The sequence below is a fragment of the Balaenoptera musculus genome, chromosome 15 (genome assembly GCF_009873245.2).
Source record: "Balaenoptera musculus isolate JJ_BM4_2016_0621 chromosome 15, mBalMus1.pri.v3, whole genome shotgun sequence".
Lineage (NCBI taxonomy): Eukaryota > Metazoa > Chordata > Mammalia > Artiodactyla > Balaenopteridae > Balaenoptera > Balaenoptera musculus.
This window is the reverse complement of record NC_045799.1, coordinates 3,492,869-3,515,546: the sequence shown is the minus strand read 5'-3', so window position 1 is coordinate 3,515,546 and position 22,678 is coordinate 3,492,869. Positions and strand designations below refer to the sequence as shown.

At 54.4% G+C, this 22,678-nt stretch overlaps 1 protein-coding gene across 5 annotated transcripts in view; it reads left to right on the top strand.

The window, feature by feature from the left end:
- The window catches only part of PHACTR3 (phosphatase and actin regulator 3), a 224,610-nt gene that overhangs the window by 119,609 nt on the left and 82,323 nt on the right, over positions 1 to 22,678 (top strand). For 3 of the 5 annotated variants that reach the window (XM_036824249.1, XM_036824248.1, XM_036824251.1), the window contains exons 2-3: positions 12,157 to 12,318; positions 16,418 to 16,495. The exons of 1 other annotated variant lie outside the window; for it this stretch is intronic. In XM_036824249.1, the coding sequence (XP_036680144.1) occupies positions 12,157 to 12,318; positions 16,418 to 16,495 (240 nt within the window). The remainder of the gene's footprint in view (positions 1 to 12,156; positions 12,319 to 16,417; positions 16,496 to 22,678) is intronic. One more of the 5 variants, XM_036824250.1, reaches the window with a different exon arrangement.

The window sequence follows — 22,678 nt, the reverse complement described above, 5'->3', positions numbered from 1 at the left end:
AAAAAAAAAAAGTGAAACAGAGCTACCACAGGACCCAGCGATTCCACTCCTAGGTATATACCTGGAAGAATTGAAAACAGGTGTTCAAACAAAAACTTGTATGTGAATATTCATAGCATCACTATTCACAACCACCAAAAGGCGGAAACCACCCAAATGGCCATCAGGGGATGAATGGAGAAACAAAATGTGATACGTTCAAACAATGGAATATTATCTTTTCTTTTTTTAGTGTTTATTAGAGCTCACTTAACTCTTCCTGTCGCTTCAGAGCTCACCACAGGTGTCCTCACTTTCCCAGGAAGTCTTACCTGAGTCTGGGGACCAGTCCTTTTTCTGCCCACAGAATCCTGTCTCAGTCTCCGTCACAGTGCCTTGTCCATCATCAGTTCGTTCACTGTTTCCTTCCAGAGTATCTCCCAGGAACCCGCTGTGGCTGGGCCTGCATCTCTCCAGCGGGCAGAGGCCGTGAGATCAGCTCACCTCAGGGAGGGGCGCGTGCCCTGAAGGCGTGAGGTGTGCTGGGCCCATGCCGGGTCTCACTGTGGCTCAGTGCACCTCCCATGGAGGAGACCGTGGTACCAAGACCCCAGAGACGACAGGGAGGCTGCTTTGCAAAGGCGGAAGGGAGAGGGAGCCTCCAGGGGCCGCCAAGTGCAGGGGTCTGGAGGTGGAAGGAGGGTGGGGAAGCTGAGGACCCCCAGGGTCGGGGCTGCTGGTGAGGGCAGTGGTCACGGGGCGTGAGGAACCACGTGGGATTTTATTCCAGGTGCAACTGGAAGCCACCGGCGGGGTTTAGGCGGGGAAAGGTGGGGGTCAGGGGACATGGTGTGACATGACCCAGGGGAGGACGTTGCAGGAACCTGGGAGCAATGAGGGTGACCAGGACCCGGGTGGGTGGCAGGGGAGGGAGGAGTGGTAAAGTCGCACTGTCCTAATTGCCCATTCACACGACTGTCACCATCTTCCACCCCCAGACCCTGGGACTGGGCGGGCAGGGGCCAGGTCTCAGGCACAGAGTAGGCGCTCAGGAAAGTGTGGACCGTGGGTGCAGCGGGGAGTGGGCAGAGCTGGCTGCACTCTGCACCCGGAGCGGCTCCCTGGCGGCCCAGGATGGTGGCCGGGACCGGCGCCGCTTGGGCTGGCCCTCGCTGGGGGCACCAGAGGGGGCTGTTGTCCGGCGGCAGCGGGAGGTCCTTAGGGACGTCTGAGCAGACAGGTGTCACCTGCAGGAGCAGGTTCCCAGGACTGGCCCGTCACTGGCTGTTGCTTGTCCCCAGGAAGAGTGTGCCGTTCGGTTGCTGGCTTGTCTGCCGTCTCCACCTTGTTCTGTCGCTTCCGTGACAGTCACCAGAGGCGCCAGGGCCAGAACAGGGGCCTTTGGAGAAGCAAGAGCCCCGGTGACAGCAGATGTGCGGACGCTTGCAGGTGTTCAAGCATCACATCCTTGGCTTTTGGGGGAGAGTTCTCGGTGAGCAGCCGCAGCCCAACCAGTGAGGTGCCAGAAGGAGGCCAAGCCAGGCGAAAACAGAGTCTGGCAGGAAAGCTCATCAGACTCATGAGGGAACCCACCTTGGTAAATCCTGAGAACTCTGCCTTGTTCTGGTAGGATTATAACCTTCAGATGTGCCTGAACCAGCTCCCCCCCGGGCAGGGGCTGTGAACTTGATCGTAGAAGAATCTGTAGCTCCCCTCAAATACCTGCTGAACCCTTGCTGCGTGCCCCTGGGCTGTTTGGGGGTTAGGGAGGCAGTTATACAGGACACACTTGGTCTCTGCTTGTAACAGGGAAGGACCTTTCGTGGTCTCTTACAAGTTCATCACTAAAGGGATGTTGCCTATAAGCTTAAAATTATGCATAATGGCCCGTCTCTGGAAACCCTCCTCTCAGGTAATGAGCATTAGGCTAAAATACCTTTTGCTCACGGGAAACTCCTGACCAGGCCCACCTGTGAATGACTGCAGGAAGGAAGAAAGTAACACATCTGCTCCAGAGGCTGATGGGAACCAGGAAATGTTTGACTTTACTCCATCCCCTTTCAGTATAAAAGAAGCCTGAATTCTAACTCAGGCAAGAGGGTTCTTTGGCACATGAGTCCACCATCTTCTTGGTCTGCCAGCTTTCCAAATAAAGTTGCTCTTCCTGGCCCCAACAACTCATCTCTCGATTTACTGGGCTGTCGTGTGGCCAGCAGTACAAGCTTGGGCTCAGTAACTTGCTCTCATAGTCAAACAGCCAAGATGGACATTAAACTAATGAACATGAAATCAGTAGCTAATTATAAATTCTATTGAAGACTATGGCAGAAAAACTAACAGGAAACCTAACAGGTGAGTATAGAGGATGGGGCCGTGAGGAATGAGTAAGAGTTCATCAGGGAAAAGTGTTGCCTCTAGAGGGATTGGCCTGGGAGGCAGCCCTGTGGTGGGAGGAGCAGGAAGAGACAGACAGAACTAGCTCATAGTGGGGCAGGGGCTTGGCGTGGTGTGAGATAAGCAGAGACCAGGACTCTGGGGCCACAGTTGAGGTTTTATATTTCATTCTAGACGCCACTATGACATTAAGCAGGGCAGCGATGCAGGCCCTGTTTGCTTAGGGGAGCAGGATTAGAGGATGCCTGGAAACCAGGGAGGAGGCTGCAGAATTGGGGGGGCAGAGTGCTGCTGGCCTGGAGCCCAGGGGTTAGAAGTGGGCAGGACAGTAAAGGCTCAGGATCAGAAAATGTTCCTTTTCTCCCTTTTTCTTCTTGGGGTGTCCAGTAGTGCTTTTTCCCTGAAGACATTTCCAAAGGGACCATTTAAGGCAGGAGTTGGCAAGCGACAGACCATGGGCCAAATCCTCCTGCCACTGGTTTTTGCAAATAAAGTTTTATTTAAATATAGCCACGCCCATTGCTTTACATATCATCTACTGCTATTTTCATGCTACAGCAGCAGAGTTGGGGAATTGTAACAGAAGTTGTCTGGCCCTCAAAGCCCAAGTTACTTACTGTTGAAGTCTAAGATATTTACTATCTGGCCCTTTACAGAAAATACTTGCCCATCCTTGACCTAAGCAAAATGAGTCTGGGACACATTTTCTAAATACAAATCTGTTGGCTCAGAATCTTCCCAGCATTTAAAACGTGTTTAGTTCCTGTGAAAAATGCTAAAGTATGCATATTTTAAAATTAACATTTGTATGTCCTTAAGCGTTGACTGACATTATTTAAGAATCTCATCTTACACTTGAGGTTTGGAAAGTCAGAGTTGGAACTTGGGCTTTGAAGATGTTGGGCGATGTTATTTGTCTAAATTTATACTGTGATGCTAAACTCTCCTGATGCATTATTTTACTGTTTATGTCTTCTCTCTGAAACACTCCTTTGTCTCCACTCTGTAAAATAGGATCTTTAAGAGGATGCCTCTAAAACCAGCTTTTAGTCTTTGCAAAGTCTTTGGGCTTCTTGCAAAATAATTTTTATGAGCGTTTGCTTGTGTGCAGATACAGAGCATCCTACTAAACCCAATGACAACAAAGCCGGTTTTCCAGATCCTTCCTTTTTCCTTCCCTGACCCTGTCATCTTCATGTTTCAACTCCTGGTTCTAAGCTCTGTGCAGCCTTTTTGGATCCACTTGATTTACAGATTTGAGCTGATTTCACTTGGAGAATTGGCCATATGTCTGGCAGACACCCGCCACCATTGGCAGAATTATGGGGTTGATACTAAACAGATGGGCTTTCTAGTTAGATGTGCTGTTTTTTCCACGATACATATGAGGGAAAAAAGAAGCCACTTTAATAATGTCTTGATTTTTCCACTGGTGTCAGAGGCATGAATGATGCCCATTTATCTAGAGTTAATTTCAGCATCATTTCTGCGTAGGAGACCTTAGACAGCTGGAAGAGGCTTAGAGACTTGGGAAATTTTGAGACTCAACCTCTGCTAAGATCTTAGAGAATCCTGTTACCCTTGGAATACAGATATTGGGGAAAAGAGTGTTAAATTCCAAAAATAAATTGTCATTAGCACTACTTAGCAGGACTACATTCAAAGTGCTTAATCTCAGGTTTATTGCTCAAACTCCATTTGACAGCTTTTGTGTGGTTATTGCTGTCTGGGCAGCAAGATGTAAATGCGGATTGGCTGACCCATCTGTTTAGGAAAAGCTGGCCAAGCGGCTGAGCGGGATTGCTTACTGCAGGACTTATCAAAATCTTTACTGTGATAATATATGGCGGTGCTCTTCAGGGAAGGCTTTTAGTGTAGGTAGTGTTTTCCCAAGTGTCTTCATTCACAAAGCATCGCCCATGCTAGGGTTCCATGGGACATGCTTTGGGAAACACTGGTGTCATGCCCAGATGGGGAACTTTAGGTCGGAGAACTTGGGCTCCAATGCCAGACCTACCACTTCCCAGCTGTATGACTTTCCACGTGGGCCCCCCATAGCCCCCACTTCCTAAATGTAAAATGGAGCTGAAAATGTAATCCCCGCCTCCGGGGGTTGTTTTGTTTGGATTGAACATCCAAAAGAATTTGGTGGCCTCCCTGCGAGCATTCAAAGGTATGTTCTCCTATGAGCACATACTCCTACTGTTTGATTCACAGTATTCCAGGGGCCGTTCTTCACTCTGAAGCTCAGCCAGGCTCTTGAATTTCCTTCTGTATGTTCCTTAGCACCTCCACTAATGGGGAAGGGAGAGAAAGGAGATGCTGTCTGCTTAGGGGGTGGCTGGGAGAAATGACAGGGCAGCATGGGGCCGGGAAGTTGCTTAGGAATTACAGTTATCCCCCGCTGGCAGGGGGCACAGAGGTGGCTCAGTTCTTTGTTAATTACCATTGACCCGCGCTTTGATTCATTTTCAGTTTTTGTATCACAGGATCAATCTCTTTCATTCCTTCCTTCATTCACTCCTGTCCCCGGCACTGTCCTGGGCACCTGAGAAGGAGGAAGAGCCCGCTGTGGGGTCTCTGTTTCCTCCAAACTGGAAAAGCAGCAGTTTTTCCATCCCAGGGGGCTGTTGGCGTTCACAGGTTCTGATGCGTACGCTCGCAGAGCTGTAGGGCAAACTCTGCAGAGTTGCTGGGAATAGAGCCGCAGACCTTTAGGAATTCTTTCCCCCTTTAAATAAATTCGCCCGTCGTGCTAAGCCCTGCCTCCCCTGCCACACCCCTTCCTGGAAGCTGTTCACGTGTGGCCCTAGTTCTGCATATTGATCAGTGCTCCCCACCTATCCTGTGCTTCAGTCATTTCTCCAGAATTTTCCAATAGAAGTGGAGAGGGTCGAACCAAGAATACTTTTACATCTGGGAGACTTCAAATCCATTTTGTAAATTTGGTTTTGGAGGTTCGGACCCATCAAGGTGGTGGGTCTGTTAAAACACCCAGCACTTTCTTAGAGGACAGCGGCCGTCAGGCCACATCTCTTGCAGCCTGGACACAAGCCATTGGTCTTTTGACCCTAAATGCAGTGATTTTAGTATACATGGCTTTAACGATCTTCTCTCCCCCTTCACCCCGTATCCCAGATAACAGCGCTGTTATGATCTGCTCCAAGTAGTCTAACATCGGGGTCAGGACAAGGGCTTTTGGAGCAGATGTCCTGATTTCCAAGCCCACTGTGTCACTTTAGCTGCGTGACCTGGGAAAACTGTTTCACACCTCTGCTTCCATTTTCCTCATCATAATGAGAGTAATGAAGATAACGACCTGCCTTCTTGGGTCTTGATGGGAATGGAATGAGCTGATTCGTGTCAGGTGCTCAGGACACAGATTGTCACACAGTAAGTGTCCAACAGATGCTGCTGTTGCTGGTGACAGTGATGACAGAACAGACCTTGGTTTCCTTGGTTCTTCTGTATGTGTTCCTGGCCCACACTGGTTTCTCACCCAGCTCTGGTGAGGACTCTGCCTCAGCGACATCTCTGGATCCCTCTCTCCCTTCTCTGCTGTCCCACTGCTCTCGCCCTGCCTGTCCCTTCTCAGGGGGCCTCCTGGCCTTCTGCTTTGTTCCATGAAGCTGCCGCCCACACTGACATTCTCTGCAGCCTTTCCACAGGGCTGATCTTGTACCAGATCCCTCAGTGCTTCCCTGCCCTCACGGCTCCTATCACGGCCGCATAACAGCTCTTCTTGGCTGGTCACGAGACTGCTGTCCATCCCCTCGATCCAGAAACCCAGAGAGCTCCAGCCTAAGGGTTCTCAGGTTCAAGTACACAGACCCATGCCAGCAAATTAGGAACACTGAGGACAACACAGCCTTGCTATTTTTTCATTTATCAATATATTTATTGATATATCAATAATAGAGATTCCTTTCTTACTTTGAGATGATCTTTTCCTATTACTGATAGTCGGTGGTGACAATAATGATGATAATTTTGTTTCTGTGTATGTGTGTGTGTGTGTGTGTGTTGGTCATTAGCTGGCACCACAGAAAGCTGGTATCTCTCTGTGGATCCCAGTTTTATACATGGAGATTTTACGGGGCTCTGAACCTCTGACTGGCGGTGTCAGATCTTGCTTCGCTGCGTTACCGTTATCTTCCAAACACCATGTACGATCATGCTTTTATGGGTTTGCACCTTTTATTCAATTCCTAGTCAACCTCCAAGGCCCATCTCCAGTATCACCCCCACCCGCAGTAGCCTTCTCAGAGTTTGCCCACTCCAGGCAAGAAGAGTTACTTCCCCTGCAGCTGTAATCCTCCATCCTGGTTCTTCCTGGTGATTCTGTGCACCTTGATCTTCTCCGTGGTCAGTGAGCCCACTAGGGCAGGGGGGTGTCCAGCACCTCTCTATTCTACCTCATACCTGGCACGGTGCTTTGTTTAAAGAAGCTGGTCACTCCGTATTGCCAGATGGATTCTTTGGGGGCAGGGAAGGACTCACGGAAGAAATAGAGGCCACGCTCTGTTGACCCACATCCCCACTTCCATAGCTCGTATCACATTCTGAAGTCGTCTCACTGTCTGTAAGTAGGCGAGCTTCATGCAGAGCAAGACAGCATGTCAGTTTGTGTTTACTGCTCTGTCTCAAACTGAGAGCAGCCCTGGCACACAGCAGGCCTCAGCGGATGCTTGATGAATGGATTTGTGAATGAATGAATGAAACAAACAAGCAAAAGGTCCCGTTCCAATACTGTCTGATACGGATGGTGCCTGTCTTCCCTAGGAGGCCAGCGGCTCAGCATGTGGCACCAGGTAATCGGGGAGCGGGGCTTCCCTTCCACTGTGTTTTGGGGAAGGTGACCTGATGAAGTGGAAGGAGACAGGGCCAGGTCAGGGGATAGAAGATGACGAAGCAGAAATGCCAGACATCCCTAAGGCAAGGACTGTGGAGTCAGATGGACGGGGACCACATCCTGGCTCGGGCACTGGCAGCTCTGCATCCCAGATTCACAGGTCAAGCAGGTGTTTATTAGAGCACTTCCTGGGTGCCAGGCGCCAGTAAAGATGCCAGGGACCCACGGCGAGCAAGATGGCCACAGTTCCCGTTCTCATAAAGCTTACGTTTGTTCCAGTGGGAAAGATAGATGGTAACAATAAATAACAGATCCCAGGATGATATCTGAGAGTGATAAGAGCTAGGATGGAAGGGAATATTAGGAATAAAGGAGTTGGCCCTGAGCCAGGCATGGAAGTTAGTCCATAAGCTCAGTGACCTCAGCCATGGCATTGGTGCCCTTCACTGCCTTGTTCTAGAAGTGCCTGACTTGTAGGTTTGTGCGATCCGTTGATGGGGTGGTGGCAGTGGGTCCTGGGGGGCAAGGGCCCTGACTGCCGTTAACCTCAGAGGGGACCGGGAGAGCGCTGGAGTTGTCGAAGGGACCAGAGACGGGGGGGCTGGAGCCGGCACCTTCAGCCCCAGGGCGGGGCGCCTGGCCCGTCCGTCGTTTGGGAGCCTGGGCGGCCTCCTCAGCTGCGTGTTGTACTTTCCCAGCAGATGTGGGAAAACATTTGTCGTTAATTAACTGCTAATGCTTCACAGGTGGCAGAGGTGCCCCTGGAACTTAGCACGGCGTGCTATTCAGAGGCTGCAGGGGTCTGCTAACGTGTTGAATCTGGGAATCCTCCCTGATGTGGGAAGGAGGTTCCCGGGCAACTCCAGGGACACTGAGCGAAATCGCGGGCTGGGGATAGAGGGTGGTGGCGGTCCCCCCAGCCTCCCTTCTCTCTGTGTGACACACACGCACAGGTGCACACACGCCCACCCATACAGGCACACGCGTGCACGTATGCACACACCCTCTCTGCTAGACGCACGCCTGCCCGCATGCACTCCCACCCTCCAGTGTGAGTGGGCCACACGGTACCCAGGAGGGCCCGCCCCCGCTCTGCTCACTCGGACCCCCATGCACACCGTCGGTGACCCATTCATGCCCTTGGGTGGCCTGCAAGTGATTCCTTCACTGGACTGAGCATCTCTTCTGAAGTTGCTGGCCTTGGGTTATGAGTGACAGCCCTCAGGAGCCCTCACCCCGCCTGGCCCTGGGCCTGCACCGCCTGCGGCCAGGCGGGGGGAGAGGGTGCTGGAGGTGCAGGCTTCAGACCTCTGGAGCCTGTCCCCACCTTTGCTCCCCCAGTGACAGCAGGCCCCTGGGGAGTCGCTCAGACTAAGGTGTCTTCCTGGTCGCGCACATTGGATATTTGGTAAATGAACGAATCAGGTCGTTTGAGCTGAAGAGACCCAGTCGCTCCCGCTGAATTTTGAATCAGGTTCAAGCCCCTGCGTGCCTCCCCAGCTGCATCCATGGCCCTCATACCCTGAGTTCTTCCTCCACGCCCTCGACCTCGCTCTTCCTCTGCCTGGGACCCTCTTCCCTGCCCCCGCTCCCATCTACACCGCTGGCTCCCTTTCACCCAGGCTTCTGCTCCAGTAACCCCGCTCAGAGCAGCCTTTTCTAACCCTCCGTTGCCAGGCAGCCCCCGCGTCTCCCGCGGCTCCCTGAGCAGGTGCTGGGTTCTGTCCATCCGTCCTCACATCTGGAAGGATCTCCGTCACCACATGGGTTCCTACCTTATGTGTTCTGGGCACCAGGGATTCAGCTGCAAACCAACCGTCAAAGGCAGACCCTGCTCTCAAATTAGGGAGGTGCCTGTGAGCAGCAAGCAAACAAATAATTGTGCATCTACGTGTGGGTCTCTGTGTGTGTGTGTCTGTGTGTATGCACGCAGATGTATACGCACACACCACGTGATAAATGTGATGGCGAAAGATAAGGAGAGGAAGGCAGCAGGGAACTAACTATGGGGCGAGCAGGCTTGGTTTCTTAATATCCCCCCTCCCGGTGTCCGTCTCCCGCTGGCCACTAGAAGCCCCACAAAGGCAGGGATTCTTTCTGTTCGCCTCTGTGTATTCTTCTCCTGGTGCAATTCCGGCACATGGCTGGTGTCAATGAGTTTTTGTTGAATAAATGAATGAATGAGTGAGTGAATGAATTCTCAAGGGGAGCGTGGTGTGCAGTCTCTTCAGGGGTCAGCATGCCCTGCCTGTGCCCCAGGCTGTGCTGTGAGGACCCAAGTGTGTCAGAAGTGAGGTGGGAACCACAGTACCTGCTCCAGCCGCTGTGGGGAGGGAGCAGGGAGGCAATGTATTAAAATAGTGATGGTGGAGGGGGAAGAGGTGATGAGGGGGCCACAATGTCCCTTCTGCCCACCTCCCATCGGTTCAAGCAAGCCACATGGTGAGTCCCCAGGCAAGGACTTGGGAAGTCCCCTGTCCCCCCATTCCCCCAGCAAGGCCGGGGCAAAGGTGAAAATGCAGGGAGGGAGGAGGAGAGTGGTGTCAGCACTTCAGCCCCAGGTAGTGAGTGACAGAGCCAGGGTGTGAGCCCGGATCCCTGCTTCTGGCACCTGCATCCAAACAGTTACGACATTCTGGTTTCCATAACATGCCATAGATGCTAATGCACAATAATGCTGCTGATGAAATGGAACAGGGGGCTAGTGGGCAGGGGTGAGGTGGGCAGGGCTCGGGAGCAGATTTCGGAGTCCTTTACAGCCTTGGCAATTTTGTCCTAAATGAGAAGGGAGGCCACAGGGAGTAAGCAGGAAAGCGATACGATCAGGCTTACATTTATAGGGGTTCACGGGGACACCAATTAGAAGGCTTGTGTGAGCATCTGGGGTAGAGATGCTGGTGGCCTGGACTAAAGTCACAGTGATACAGGTGGCAGATGGAGTGAGGTTCGGGGTCTGATTTGTAGTTTATTCTATGTGCTGCTCCTTTTTGCTTTGGCTGCCAGGAAGCTCAGAGCCACACGTGGTGTCTCTAACCCCTGATGTGGTGGCTCTGTCCAGACTCCCCTTCCTCTGGATTTCCTCGGACACTCATTTGTCTTGTTGGGCGTGTGTTTCTGATAACGGCCACCCATCCTTTGTGGAGTGAGATGAGATATAAATAAAGCGATGACAGTTCTTCCTCATCCACGTGCGCATCTCTGGGGATCTTCGTCTTTATCTTCAAACCAGCCTGGAAGCTTGGGGAGACCAGACCATTTCTTTCTCCTTTGTGCCAAAAATGCCTCCAGGACAGTCAGCTTTTCTGGGGCCACATGGCACTGGCCGTTCCACTCCCATCTGGCATCCGTGGGCGGAGGAAGGAAAGGAGAGGATAATAACATGGAATAAACTGCCTCTGAGGAGAAGGACCATCTGCATCCTGCACGCCTGGAGTGTGGCGCTGGGGCTCGTGACCGGTCCTCAGACCGCCCTGGCTCACTTACTACCCCACCCGAACTTCCTGGGCCCCTACTAGGCGCCGGGCACTGGGGTTATAGCTGAACACAAGGTGGAGAATGTCATCGGCTTAGGAGCCTGGCTGGTTTGCTAAGTCTGCAGGGAGAAGTCCTCAAACGAGACCCCTGGGCTGTCTGTCCACACGAGGTTTCTTTGTGGACCCCCTGCGGACCCAGCCTCCGGTGTACACTTTAACACTCAATTAAATAACAGCTGGAGACAGGGACTTCCCTGGCGGTCCAGTGGTTAAGACTCTGCGCTTCCACTGCAGGGGTCGTGGGTTCGATCCCTGGTTGGGGAACTAAGATCCTGCATGCTGCACGGAAAAAAAACAGCTGGAGAGAGTGGTTGGCTGGGACGGTCTTGGTTTACGCCTCCTGTTGTGTTCCATCCATGTGTGTCCTGCTTTGGGTGATAAAGTTATATCGTCACCCTAGAAGCAGCTTAGAGGTACGAGAGGGGCCTCTGGAGTCAGGCTGCCCGAGGCCAGCATCCCCTCGCTCTGACAGCTGACAGAATGGCTTGTGGCTCCGAGCCTCAGTGTACCCATTGGTAAAATGGGTCTAATAACAGTCTCCACCTCATAGATTTACTGTGGGGGTAAAATATGATAGCACTCGGCCCAGAACAAGTAGTGACTAACTTTTGCTCCATAGTAATTATTGTATTACTTATACAATATAAATTATAATGAAAATTTCTACTGAAAGTCACCCGTGCTGGCACGGCATGTTAATCAGAGTGGGTAGACAGTTTCAAAACATAGATAATATTACTTCACATGGCTTGTAACATGCTATCAATAAACTGTGTATTATGTGTGTTTACCTGTGTTTCCAGACTTCATGGCCACCGTGTGGTCACACAGAATTTTCCTCTCAACCCTAGGCATCAGGGATGATGATTAACTTTATTTTCCAGATGTGGAAACTGAGGCTCAGAGGGGCTGAGTGGCTTGGGCTGCTGACGGGCACAGCCCTCTGGGAGTCAGACCTCAGGGGTTGTTCCAGAGACTGCCAGCTGGGGCTGCCCGTCCCTGGGACGCCCGTCCCATGGGGCGTTGGGCTGGGTCTTTTGATGACCGGCCCATCCCAGGTCCTGGCCCCTCTGACTGCTGGTGGCCTCCCCTGGCCTGGTCCTCGCTCACTCCAGCCCTGCTCTTCCTGCATCTTTGGGTCTCTCTAGGGCTTCTTGGTTCTGGATACACTCTGCCCCTTCTCACAGGCAGCATGAGGTGAATTAACCCAACTGAACGTGGGCTGGTACATGATGGAACAAGCCCCAGAGAGTCTCCATCGCCTGGCCCACCCTCTTGAGCCCCAGGCTTTGGAGGATCACTGGTGGCCCCAGGGAGGAGGGGAGTCACCTCGGGCCCCCCAGGGTGTCGTGTGGGCTTGGTCATCACTGACCCCCTCGCTGGGTTTTCGCCTTCCAGATGAGATGGACCAAACCCCCCCAGTGCGCTCCGAATATCTGGTCTCAGGGATTCGAACTCCCCCCGTGAGGAGAAACAGCAAACTGGCCACCCTGGGCAGAATCTTCAAACCCTGGAAATGGAGGAAAAAGAAAAATGAAAAATTGAAGCAGACGACGTCCGGTGAGCACCAGGGAGAGGGGGCCTGGCGTCACCGTCACCGCGCTTTCTCTTGCCGATGTTGGGAGGGGCAGGCTGTGCTCTGTGGCCTCTGACGGCCAGGAGCTGTTCAACCTCCTGCGGGTCCCCTCTCTCCACCGGCCCTTCCAGGTCCCTGGCTGGGGCGGGTGGCGGGGAGGCAGCTCCAGGTCCCACCCGTAGCCCACTCACCGCCCAGCCCCTACGGGGCACACACGTCACCCTCGACGTAGTTAAAAACGCAGACTCAAGGTCAGTGCAAGGCCAGGCTGGAGCTGAGACCTGGCTTGTAGCCATCTCTCCTTCCTGACCACACCGGAGTGGGGAGCACCCAGCCCTCCTGCACCTGGACCCTCACTTTGACAGCCCCGGGGCCTGGGTCCCACTGTCCCCAAGAGCCCCCTGGGGGATTCACTCAGAGGGTCGGGGCCTCAGTTTGGCCTCGATACCGACGCTCACCGGCTCCTAAGCTCCTGAAGAGGCTTCTCCTACCTGGCAGCCCCGTCCGATGCTCTCCTCCCACTAAAGGACCCCAGAGCTCCCCTCACTCACCTTCAGCTCTGTGGGGAGCTGGGTTACGAGGGGCTGTGCCGCTGCCCCCGCCCCCTTGAACTCCAAGCCAGGAGCTCTGGCCATGAGACTGACCCAGGGGACGCATGTGGTGACGACAGCACAACTGGCCATAAGAGTAAAAGCGACACAGCACGTTTCTAACAACTCAGTGCTCAGAAGCCCCCGTATCCCAGCGCTCCTGCCCGTCTCAGGGACGGAAAGCGGGATCAGATGGGCAGCCGCTCCCAGGGCCAAGCAGCAGCGGGTTGCGGGCTTGGGGTTGGAGCCCTGGCAGCCGGGCTCGGGTCTGGTTCCTGGGCGACAGGGTGCCCTCGGTGAAGCGGAGGTCGGTGCCCTGGGAAGCAGACCCCAGGGGAGACAGCGTCTCGGCTCCCGCAGGCCCGTTAGCTGCGGCTGGAAACACTTAGCGAGGGAGCTGCTCGTGGGGAGTTAGTCCTGGGCCTCGGGGACCCGCCTGGTAAGTGCCCGTCTTGGGCTGTTGCCTCTGGCGGTCCCTGTGGTCCCAGCCTTGAAGTGGCGCAGACTCCCGGGCTCGGAGGACGGCAGAGGCGAAGCCAGTGGCGGGGGGCAGGGGGTGCTCCTAACAGCAGCAGGGGGTACTTCCACCCACACTTTTTACACAATTTACAAAATTATTTTTTTAACTACCCAAGAATTTGATGGACAAATTCTCCTCGTCAAGGATGAAAGCAGAACAAATGTCGATATTCGATGAACCTTGTGTGGCTTCTGTGTGCCAGGCACAAAGTAGACAGGGAGACCCAGACCCTGCCCGCTTAGAGCTTTCCGCCAACTGGGGGGTCAGGCGACAGACAGGCACGTGTGACACTCACGACCCTGGCGGGGCTGAGGAGGAGGTGGGGGGGGTGGGCGTTGCCCTGGGCTGAGTGGCCTGAGAAGACCCAGGTGACGAGGTGACACTGAGCTGAGACGTAATCGGCCCCCTGGAGGAAAGCAGGGAAGAGCATCGCAGCTGTGGGAACAGCTGCGCAAACGCGCCGAGTTGGGAAAGCCTCGCCTGGGCATCAGTGAAAGGCTTGGGGGGCCAGAGCGGGGTGACCTCTGTGACCTTGGGGAGCCCCTGATGCTCTCTGGGCCGTGGGGTTGGAGGGTGAGCTGCGTGCTCTCGGGACCCTGTGCCCCCAGCCCACTTGGCATGGGCTGCGGGGAGCAACCTGTGAGTTTTTCAGGATGCTGTGTGGACCCTGCCGGGGGACTGAGGGTCTCCAGGTTAAGACCTGCATCCTAAAAAATAAAAAAAAATAAAAAAAAGACCTGCATCCCCGCCTTCGGGCAGGCATCCCCGCTGGGCCCTTTATCAAGCATTTGGAATTCTGCAGATAGCACTGCATTTCATTTATTTATGCTAAACCATTCTTTCCCCCCAAAGTGTGGGATGTTATTTATTTCAGCCTATCCAATCCCCGTTTTCACAGGCATCCTTGGTTAGGATGAGATGAAGTAAAAATAAAGATGATTTAGAGAGAGGAGAAAAAAAAAAACAAACAATGCAGACAGTGGTTCGGGCAGAGTGGGAACCGGGTGACACCGTGAAGGTGGCTCTTGGAAGCCTCAAGTCTGGGAAGCGGCATCTGAGCCTGTACCTGCTCTGGGAGGGGGGCGGGTGGCTTGGGCCGTGGGGACAGGTGTCCTGAGTTGCAGACAGCAGCCCCTGGCAACTGCCTCTTCAGGTCACTGGGAGGACTCACAAGTCAGTGCCTCTGAGCAGGATGCCACCAGTGCTGCCACCCAGCGCTGGTCGGACAGCGGGGTCCCTCCGTTCTGGGGACCTTCACCCTCGTCCTGCTCGCCCGTTTTTGGACTGGGCGGCAGCCTCTTTGCTTGCATCTCCCAAAGCCAGAGTTCCGTTTCTCAGTTTTATCCACACTGCTGGCACCTGGAAATTGGATTGGAAATTGGACCCAGAAAGGAAATTATGTTCCCTTTGCCCCCAAATGTCTTTTCCCTGGTATGTTTGGGTTTTCCGTATTCATCCCTCAGCGTACACACCCTCAGGGAAGCAGCTGGGTTTCCCCAGACACCCTGCCCCCGTGCCCTCTGGTTCTGGTTGATGCCACTCGCCCAGATGTTTGTCATCTGTCCCAAAGCTCTGGCTCTCAGGCAGAGTCCATGCCTGTCTTGCTCCCCTGTGCCTGGCACACAGTAGGTGCTCAGTAAATGTTTTTTAATAAATAACTTCATGGTCATTGCCTGTCATTGGCCACTAGACTTTAAGCTCTGCTACTCGAGCAGCTGTTTCTTTCCCACATGGGGCAGGGCATTCATACGTGTGGGCGACCCGGGGCTCTTTGTGATCCAGGCTTATAGCCGGTACTTTGTCCATATCTTTTAAAGAGAGGGTCTGAGGGGTGACATGGGTTTGTGTTTGGAAATTGGATTCTACTGCAGGCAGATCGTTTTCTGGACAGTTAGGGAGAAGAAGGAGCTCATCGAGCAGAGTGAGACCAGCCCCTGGGAGGGGAGAGGCAAGGGCAGGGGGCCAGTTGCTGGAGGGTTTGTCCTGGGATGAGGGGCCCGGAAGGGCTGTTCCAAAGGAGGAATTGACGAGGTTCCTTCCGCATGTTGGGCTCGGTGGAGGGGGATGGGGGCCCGGCTGCCTCCCTGTTCGATTGGCACTTTTTTTTTTTTTTAAAGCTACGATTTCTTTCTTTCTTTTTTTTTTTTTAAAGGAACATTATCTATGGGCTGCATTGGGTCTTTGTCTGCACGTGGGCTTTCTTTAGTTGCAGCGAGCGGGGGCTACTCTTCATTGCGGTACACGGTCTTCTCATTGTGGTGGCTTCTCTTGTTGCGGAGCACGGGCTCTAGGCGTCGGGCTTCAGTAGTTGTGGCACGTGGGCTTCAGTGGTTGTGGCTCGCGGGCTCTAGAGCGCAGGCTCAGTAGTTGTGGCGCACGGGCTTAGCTGCTCCGCGGCATGTGGGATCTTCCCGGATCAGGGATCGAACCCGCGTCCCCTGCCTTGGCAGACTGATTCTTAAGGGAAGTCCCTACTGGCACATTCTTTGAAAGCGTGAACCTGGGGCTCATCGGAGGAGCCTCTGGTGGGACAGTTGGGCAGAAGACTGGTCTGTGAACAGACAAAAGGGCGGTCAGGATGTATTTAGCAGGTGAAAATAGAACCGCAGAAAAGCACCCCAGGGTATTTGGGGGACAAGGTCCTGGGCTGGAAAATGAAGGTGTAGTCGGCGGAGGGTGGGAATGGGCAGTGGGAGCCTAGAGAGGGTGGTACACGGGGCATCGCTTCTCAGATGAGCCACGGAAGCCACTGCCTTAAACTGTACTCACTGTACCTCCCTTCTGCCCTGCTCAGCACATTGCTTAGGGGGCAGCTCGGGTTCCCGAACCACACCCCCACCTGGGGGCCCCTCCCCCGCGGTCACCTGCTGCCTCTCTGCTGTCTTCCTACACCGGAGGCGGCAGCGGCTGGGCTCGGGCGGGGCCCTGCGGCGCTCTGCCCGCGACTCACCTGGATGTCTGTGTTGTGCGCAGCCTTGGAGAAGAAGATGGCCAGCAGGCAAGGTCGGGAGGACCTCATCAAGAAGGGGCTCCTGGAGATGATGGAGCAAGGTAAGTGGGCCGCCCCGGGCCGGGCAGGGCTGGGCCCAGGAACGCTGAGCTGGGGGTCGCACGGGGGTCCAGCAAGCCCATCAGGGTGGAGTGGAAGTCGGAGCAGTCCGGTGTCCAGCTGTGGCTCCTGGACCTGAATGAGGCCTCCGTGGGTCCAGTGAGGACCCACGGCTCAGCCCCCGGGCCTCTGAGGACCCATCGGTGAGTCGGCTGCTCCTGGGGCGTGGAGCTGAGTGCAGCCACCTGCCCTGGGGATGGGGGGTTGCTTCCCGCCCGAGCTGCGTGTGGGTGAAGCTAGTGTCTAGTCCTGACTGCCCCGAAGAGGTAGCAGTGGCTTTTGTGTTTTCATATTCATCGTTTAATCCTGGATTCGGGTGAGTTCTTTGTTCCCCATGACCACCTAGTGTTACAGCTGCCGTTTATTAAGGATCGATTATATGCTGGGTGCTCTGCTGGGTGTTCTACTCGCCTTCAGCCTTTTGTCCTCACAGCATCCTCGGGACTGGGTGTGGTGTTACCCCCGGTCTCCAGGTGAGGAATGGGAGGGTCTGGGAGGTAGCTGCCCGGGGTCACGCAGCTAGAGGGCCCGGATGCTGTTCAGACTCTGGTCCAGAAACCTTAATCACCGTGGTGTCTGCGAAGCCGCCTTTGTTTGCATCTTTGAGAAACACCAGGTTTTATCACTAGCACAATTAACTTAAGAATTCTTGAGTTCCCCCATCTTCCTCCCTTGGTGATGGCGTGAGGCACAGGACTTGGGTCCTGACGCTAAACTTTCATGCTTTCTAGTTCTCTGAGACCCTAAAGCTTGGCAGGGGTGGTGGGGTCTCAGAAAACCCCACTGCTGCCTGCAGATCTCTCTCGAGCTGGACCAAACTCTTGCCTCCTGATTGAAAGAACCTGGCCTCACAGAGCCAATTCTGTGAGGCTCACGTGAATAAATGGCATTCCTCTCTCCCTTTTAGCCTTAAAATATTACTGGTGTCTTTGTAATTTGGCCCAGGTATCAGGAGGTAGAAAGGGAGGCCTTGGAGTCCGTGAATCCAGATTTATAACGTGCTCTGCGTCTGGTAAGGCCCTTGTGGTCATTCCTCTTCTTTGGATGCAAAGGGAAAAGTACTTTGATGATTATGCTGTCTTCAGGGGAAACATACGTGGGAAACTGCTTAGTGCTAATAATCAAACTTCGCCCGTAAAAGAAACTTGGTATCAAGTCCTGTGACGTTCAGATGTTAAACGCTCCAGTCTGACTCTTAGATTTGGGAGAATGTCATTGCTGAGATGGAAATCTGGACTGTTTTAATTTGGATGGAACCAAAAAGCTCCAAACTCTGGCATTTTGAATATGTTGCCAACAAAACTTACCTTAACTCTTGGGGCAGGAGGAGGGAAAATGAAAACAATATGAAGGTCTGTTTATCATCTGTTTTTAAAAATATTATCACTGATGAAGGAAAACATGGATTTGATTCCCATCAAAGGTAAAGTGATAGGTGAATCATTAAAGGGAAAGACTTCCAGGAGAAGTGCAGTTTTTCCTTTCCTAAACTCTGAATCTTTGTCAAACGATTTTGTCTGGTGGCCTCAGTACAGAGAGCCAGCAGTCGAGTTGACGGGGTTAAGCATGTGGTTGACCTGCTCAGGGGCCAGCTCTCCTGGCTTCGGTGTTTGGCGGGGAGATCTCACGCCGGCCCACCTGCAGCACTGCTTTAGATTGGGGTCAGCGAGCCTTTTCTGGAGAGAGTCAGACAGTAGATATTTTAGGCTGTGAGGTACATACTTATCCCTGCTGTTATCAGGCAAAAGCAGCCCCAGTCACTACACAAAGTTGTGGGTTTGGCTGGGTGCTGGTAACACTTTATTTAGGGACATTGAAATTTGAATTTCATATAACTTCCATGTGCCATCAAGTATTATTTTTCTTTTGAGTTTTTTTTCAGCCGTTTAAAGAGGTAAAATCCCTTCGTAGCTCGGGGCTCTGTGGAACAGGTGGTAGGCTAGATGTGGCCCCCAGGGTGTAGTTTGCCAACCCTGACTTTAGATCACTCTTTCTCTCTGGCTAAGTGATTGTGGACCAGGAACTGAAGGGGCCTGAAACACAGTCTCTTTGCTCAAGAATTGACAATGCGCTCATTAACTGACGCCACACCATTTTACTGAGCACTTGCTATGGGCCAGGGTCTGTGTTAGCTGCTGAGGATACAGGTGAGCAAAATACCTTTCTCCCAGAACTCCCAGTCCAGTGGGGAACAAACATTAGATAATCCCACAAATCAACATAAAATCACAGCTGAGCTGAGTATGGTGAAGGAAAGGCACGTAGCACCTGAAGAACGTGAGTTGGGCCCCTGACCTGGTCCGGGGCTGGGGGAGGTGATGGTGGAGTGGGTCTAACGGCAGCAGGGGTCAACAGGCTGCTTCTCCGAACTTGCTGCAATTCGGGTCACCTGGGGAGCTCTTCAATCAGAGGCGCTGGGGGTGGGACCTAGGCGTCCGGAGTTTATAAGCCTCCCCAGCTGCTTCCAACGTTGGTGCTACCAAGGATGAGAAGCAGAGAGCGATGGGGGACTGGGGAGCGTCTCCCAGCCCAGTGGAGCAGCCCGCGCCGGACCCCGTGGGCGAAGAGAGCAGGCGCCCCGGGGAGGAGCCAAGAGAAGGTGGGTGCGGGTTAGGGGAGGTAAGAAACGGGGGGCGGGGGGGCGGTCCTGACAGGGCCTGGCGTCCTCCCTGCCTCTCCCTGCAGCATGGACGGAATGGAGAGAATTCGACTCCCCAGCAGGCGTCTGGGTGACAGGCACCTCTGTGGCCGTGGCGCCCCGGGCAGCCACGGGGCAGGTGGGCTGAGTCTGCAGTGAGCCTGCGGGGCTGTCGCTGGGGGGTGCGTATTAGAAGCGGGGCGGCAGGCGTTGCCCCTGGGGAGGGACCTGGGTCGGGGGGAGGGGGCAGGGGTGTGGGCTCACCACCCACTCATCTCCCTTAAACTCTTAACTGTATTACCTCTAATGGACGCACAGGGGTAAGGGGAGATGCGAGAGTGTTTGCCAGCAGGCTCCTGGGGTACATAACTCTTGGAACTGTTGTTTCCATCTCGCACTTGCTCAGAAAATGCCTTTTCTCACTGGGGTGAAGTCGAACTCTAGGTCAGCCTCTGTCGGTCCCGAATTTGTCCTGGAGGTGGGACAGCAGGGTTCCTGCTGGGTTGGTCGGTGGCCCCGGGAGTTGAACCGCCCCCTCCCAGTTCAGAGATGGCCCCCGGCTTGGATTCAGGAATCATCCTCATCGCCACCACCTGCGCCCAGCTGGGCTGGCCGGCTTTGTAGCCAGGAGCGCCCCCCTGTGGTTGGCTGCCCCCTTCCCTGCACTGAGCCTGGACTTCACACCCAGGGGGCACCTGGGGGGTGAGCGAGCCTCCGCCAGTGACCGAGGGGCCCAGAGAGGCCCCCACAGGCTGGGGCCACAGACCCTCCCAGAGCTGCCTGCAGTCCTTAGCAGCATCAGGAACTCACACTTGAACTTCCTTGGCCAGGCCAAAGCCAGGAAGGTCCTCTGCCCTGCACAGGTGTGCACACGCGTGCACATGGACACGCCCCCGGGTCAGTCCCCTGGAGCCTGCCCACAGCGCGGTCAGGAGCGTGGCCACGTGAGCTGGCTGTGGACGGGCCTGCAGGAGAGAGCCTGCACGTCCCGGAGACGAGCCTGCGTCCAGGGCAGGGTTTGCCCTCCCCGCTCTCCGGGGGGCCTGTTATTTTGTGATACTGTGAACACATGCGTTTTATGAACCCCTCTGACCTTTCCTTGGTTCCTGAAGGTCTGGGAATCTGCCGGATCGAGGAAGGACCCTACTAGTATTGTTAGGAGTTGTATGAGATGCGACCAGGTCTGCATGAGGGACCGGGAGCTGACCTTTTCCTCTCACTCCGTCTTCACAGCTTTGACCAGTGACACATCTGTGACAGGCGAGGGCAGGCACCGGGTCCCTGGCCCACATACGATGAGTGAGGACAGGAGCTGGCCCGTTTCTCTGTCCAGACGCCGTGTGGGCCCCGAGTGACTTTACTCCATCTTCCTGAATGTGTCTGCTTGGCTCTGTCTTAATAATTTAAGGACTTTCATTCTCTATCACTGGATATAAGAAGGAGGTGCTTGTTACCCCGGTGCTGTGTTCCGTGACCTGAAAGACACGAGGTCCCTCTCCTCGGGGCAGTTGGCAGTGATGCGTCAAGTCTGTCTGGCTTCTGTGTGGCAGGAACGCCAGGGGCAGTGTGTGTGTGTGCGTGCGTGTGTGTGTCTGCAGGCAGGCGTGTGTGTGCAGGGTGCGTGTTTGCCTGTTCGTGGCGTGTCCCCTCTCACCGTGGCTGCTCTGTGTATAACCCAGCCTCCGGCTCCTGGTCCCCTCTGCCGCGCTCGGAAGGGCCTGGCCGGGAGGGAGCGCCCACGGTATAGTGAGAGGAGCAGGGGACCAGCTGCCCACAGCTCCCCCGCCCTGCCAGCATTGCTTAGCAACGACCCTGCCGCCCAGGCTATTTTGAGAACTGTGACTTTTCACTGAACATGATTATGAGCCGGAGCTCTGAGCACAGCCCAGAGAAGTCCTGCAAGTCCGCTAAGCCGTAAAAGTAGGTGCAGGAATCCCGGGACTGTGCGTTGGGGTGCAGCCTTTGCTGAGCCCGGGTGGAGGGTGGGGACCTTTGGGCCTTGCAGTTTCAGTGTTCTGACCATTTCATTGATGATGATGATGATGATGATGATGGGAGATGCCGTTATTATGTCACCAGCAGCAAATGACCCGCCCCTTCTAAGGTTCGGTGTCACCATCTGTACAGGGTGGGTGGTAACCACACCTAACGGGGCGGGGAGCTGTGACATTCAGGTGAGATACTGCCAGCAGAGTGCCGTGCTATGTCTCTAGCTGTGCACAGCCTCAGTCAGTGCTGGCTGTCACCTCTGTCACCAACGGCCAAGGAAGCTGGTAGCAGAGACTGTCACAGCTGTGTTTCAAGTATGAGTAAACCAGTCATGAGAGAGGGTCCAAGAAGCTGTGGTTTTGAGCTTGGTGACATCTAATTGTGTCCACTGGGTGACTTCTCTTGGCTTGTGTCTTGGTCTTTTCCTGGGCGGAGGTTGGTTGGCTGCTGGTCAGATCTGGCCCAAGGTCTGTTTCCGTAAAGCCCCTTGAGCTAAGAATGGTTTTAAACTTAAAGGACTTTTTTGTAAAAAAATAAACAACAAAGATGAATATGGAGCATGCATATTGTGGCGTGTGGCCCAGAAGGTCTAAAGTACAAATGCTGGCCGTCTGCTGCTTTCTAGGGAAGGGTAGCCGGTCCCTGGTCTAGACACACCCCCCAGGCCAGGTGACACGGCTGCACAGACGGCATCTTCCGAGACCCAAGTCTCCAGACTTCTGGCCGTTCTGCCCTCCCCGCGAGGGGAGGTGCAGCAGCCGGAAGACGATGAACAGTGATTACACGTGCACGCCCCCCGCAGGGTCACGTCACAGGCCTGGCCCGAGTCCTGGGCGCGGGGAGGGCCCTGTTGATACCACGTGGGCCGAGGGGCCCAGGCCGAGTGTCCAGACCATCACCCGTGTCCTCCTCCTCCTCCTCCCCTTTGTGAGCAGCAGTGAGGGTAATTACAAGCACACGCATGGTGTTTGCTTCATGCCAGATGCGTTATGGACGTTCACTCCCTGAATTCTCACTCTGACTCTGCGAAGCCAGGAGTATTAGCCCCATTTTACAGAAGAGGAAACTGAGGCCTGGAGACATTTGCTGCCTGGGCACAAGAAACCCCACGTGCCGTGGGGTGGGATGGGTAGAGAGGGTGACATTATACCTTTTGTCCCCCACCTGGGCACTTCGGGGAGCAGAAGGGACACTGCCACCTGACAGCAGGGAGGAACCAGGACTGACTTAAGCAATGGACCCCCGGCTCTGAAATAAATCTCTCCTCCTCCTCCTCTCCCCGCTGCCTCCAAGCGAGGCTGGTGCTCCCACACTGCTGCCTCCCGGCCGTGCGGACGTGTGCAGCTGACGCTGACACGCTGCACCGCGGTGGCCTGGATGAACTGGCCGTGGGGCCTAGGGTTGAGCCGGGGGCTTGGTGGGTGCCGCATGCCCTGGGCTGTGAGCTGTGTCTCAGAAGGCTGAATATGATTGGCTGGCTGAGCCTCCCTGCCTGGAC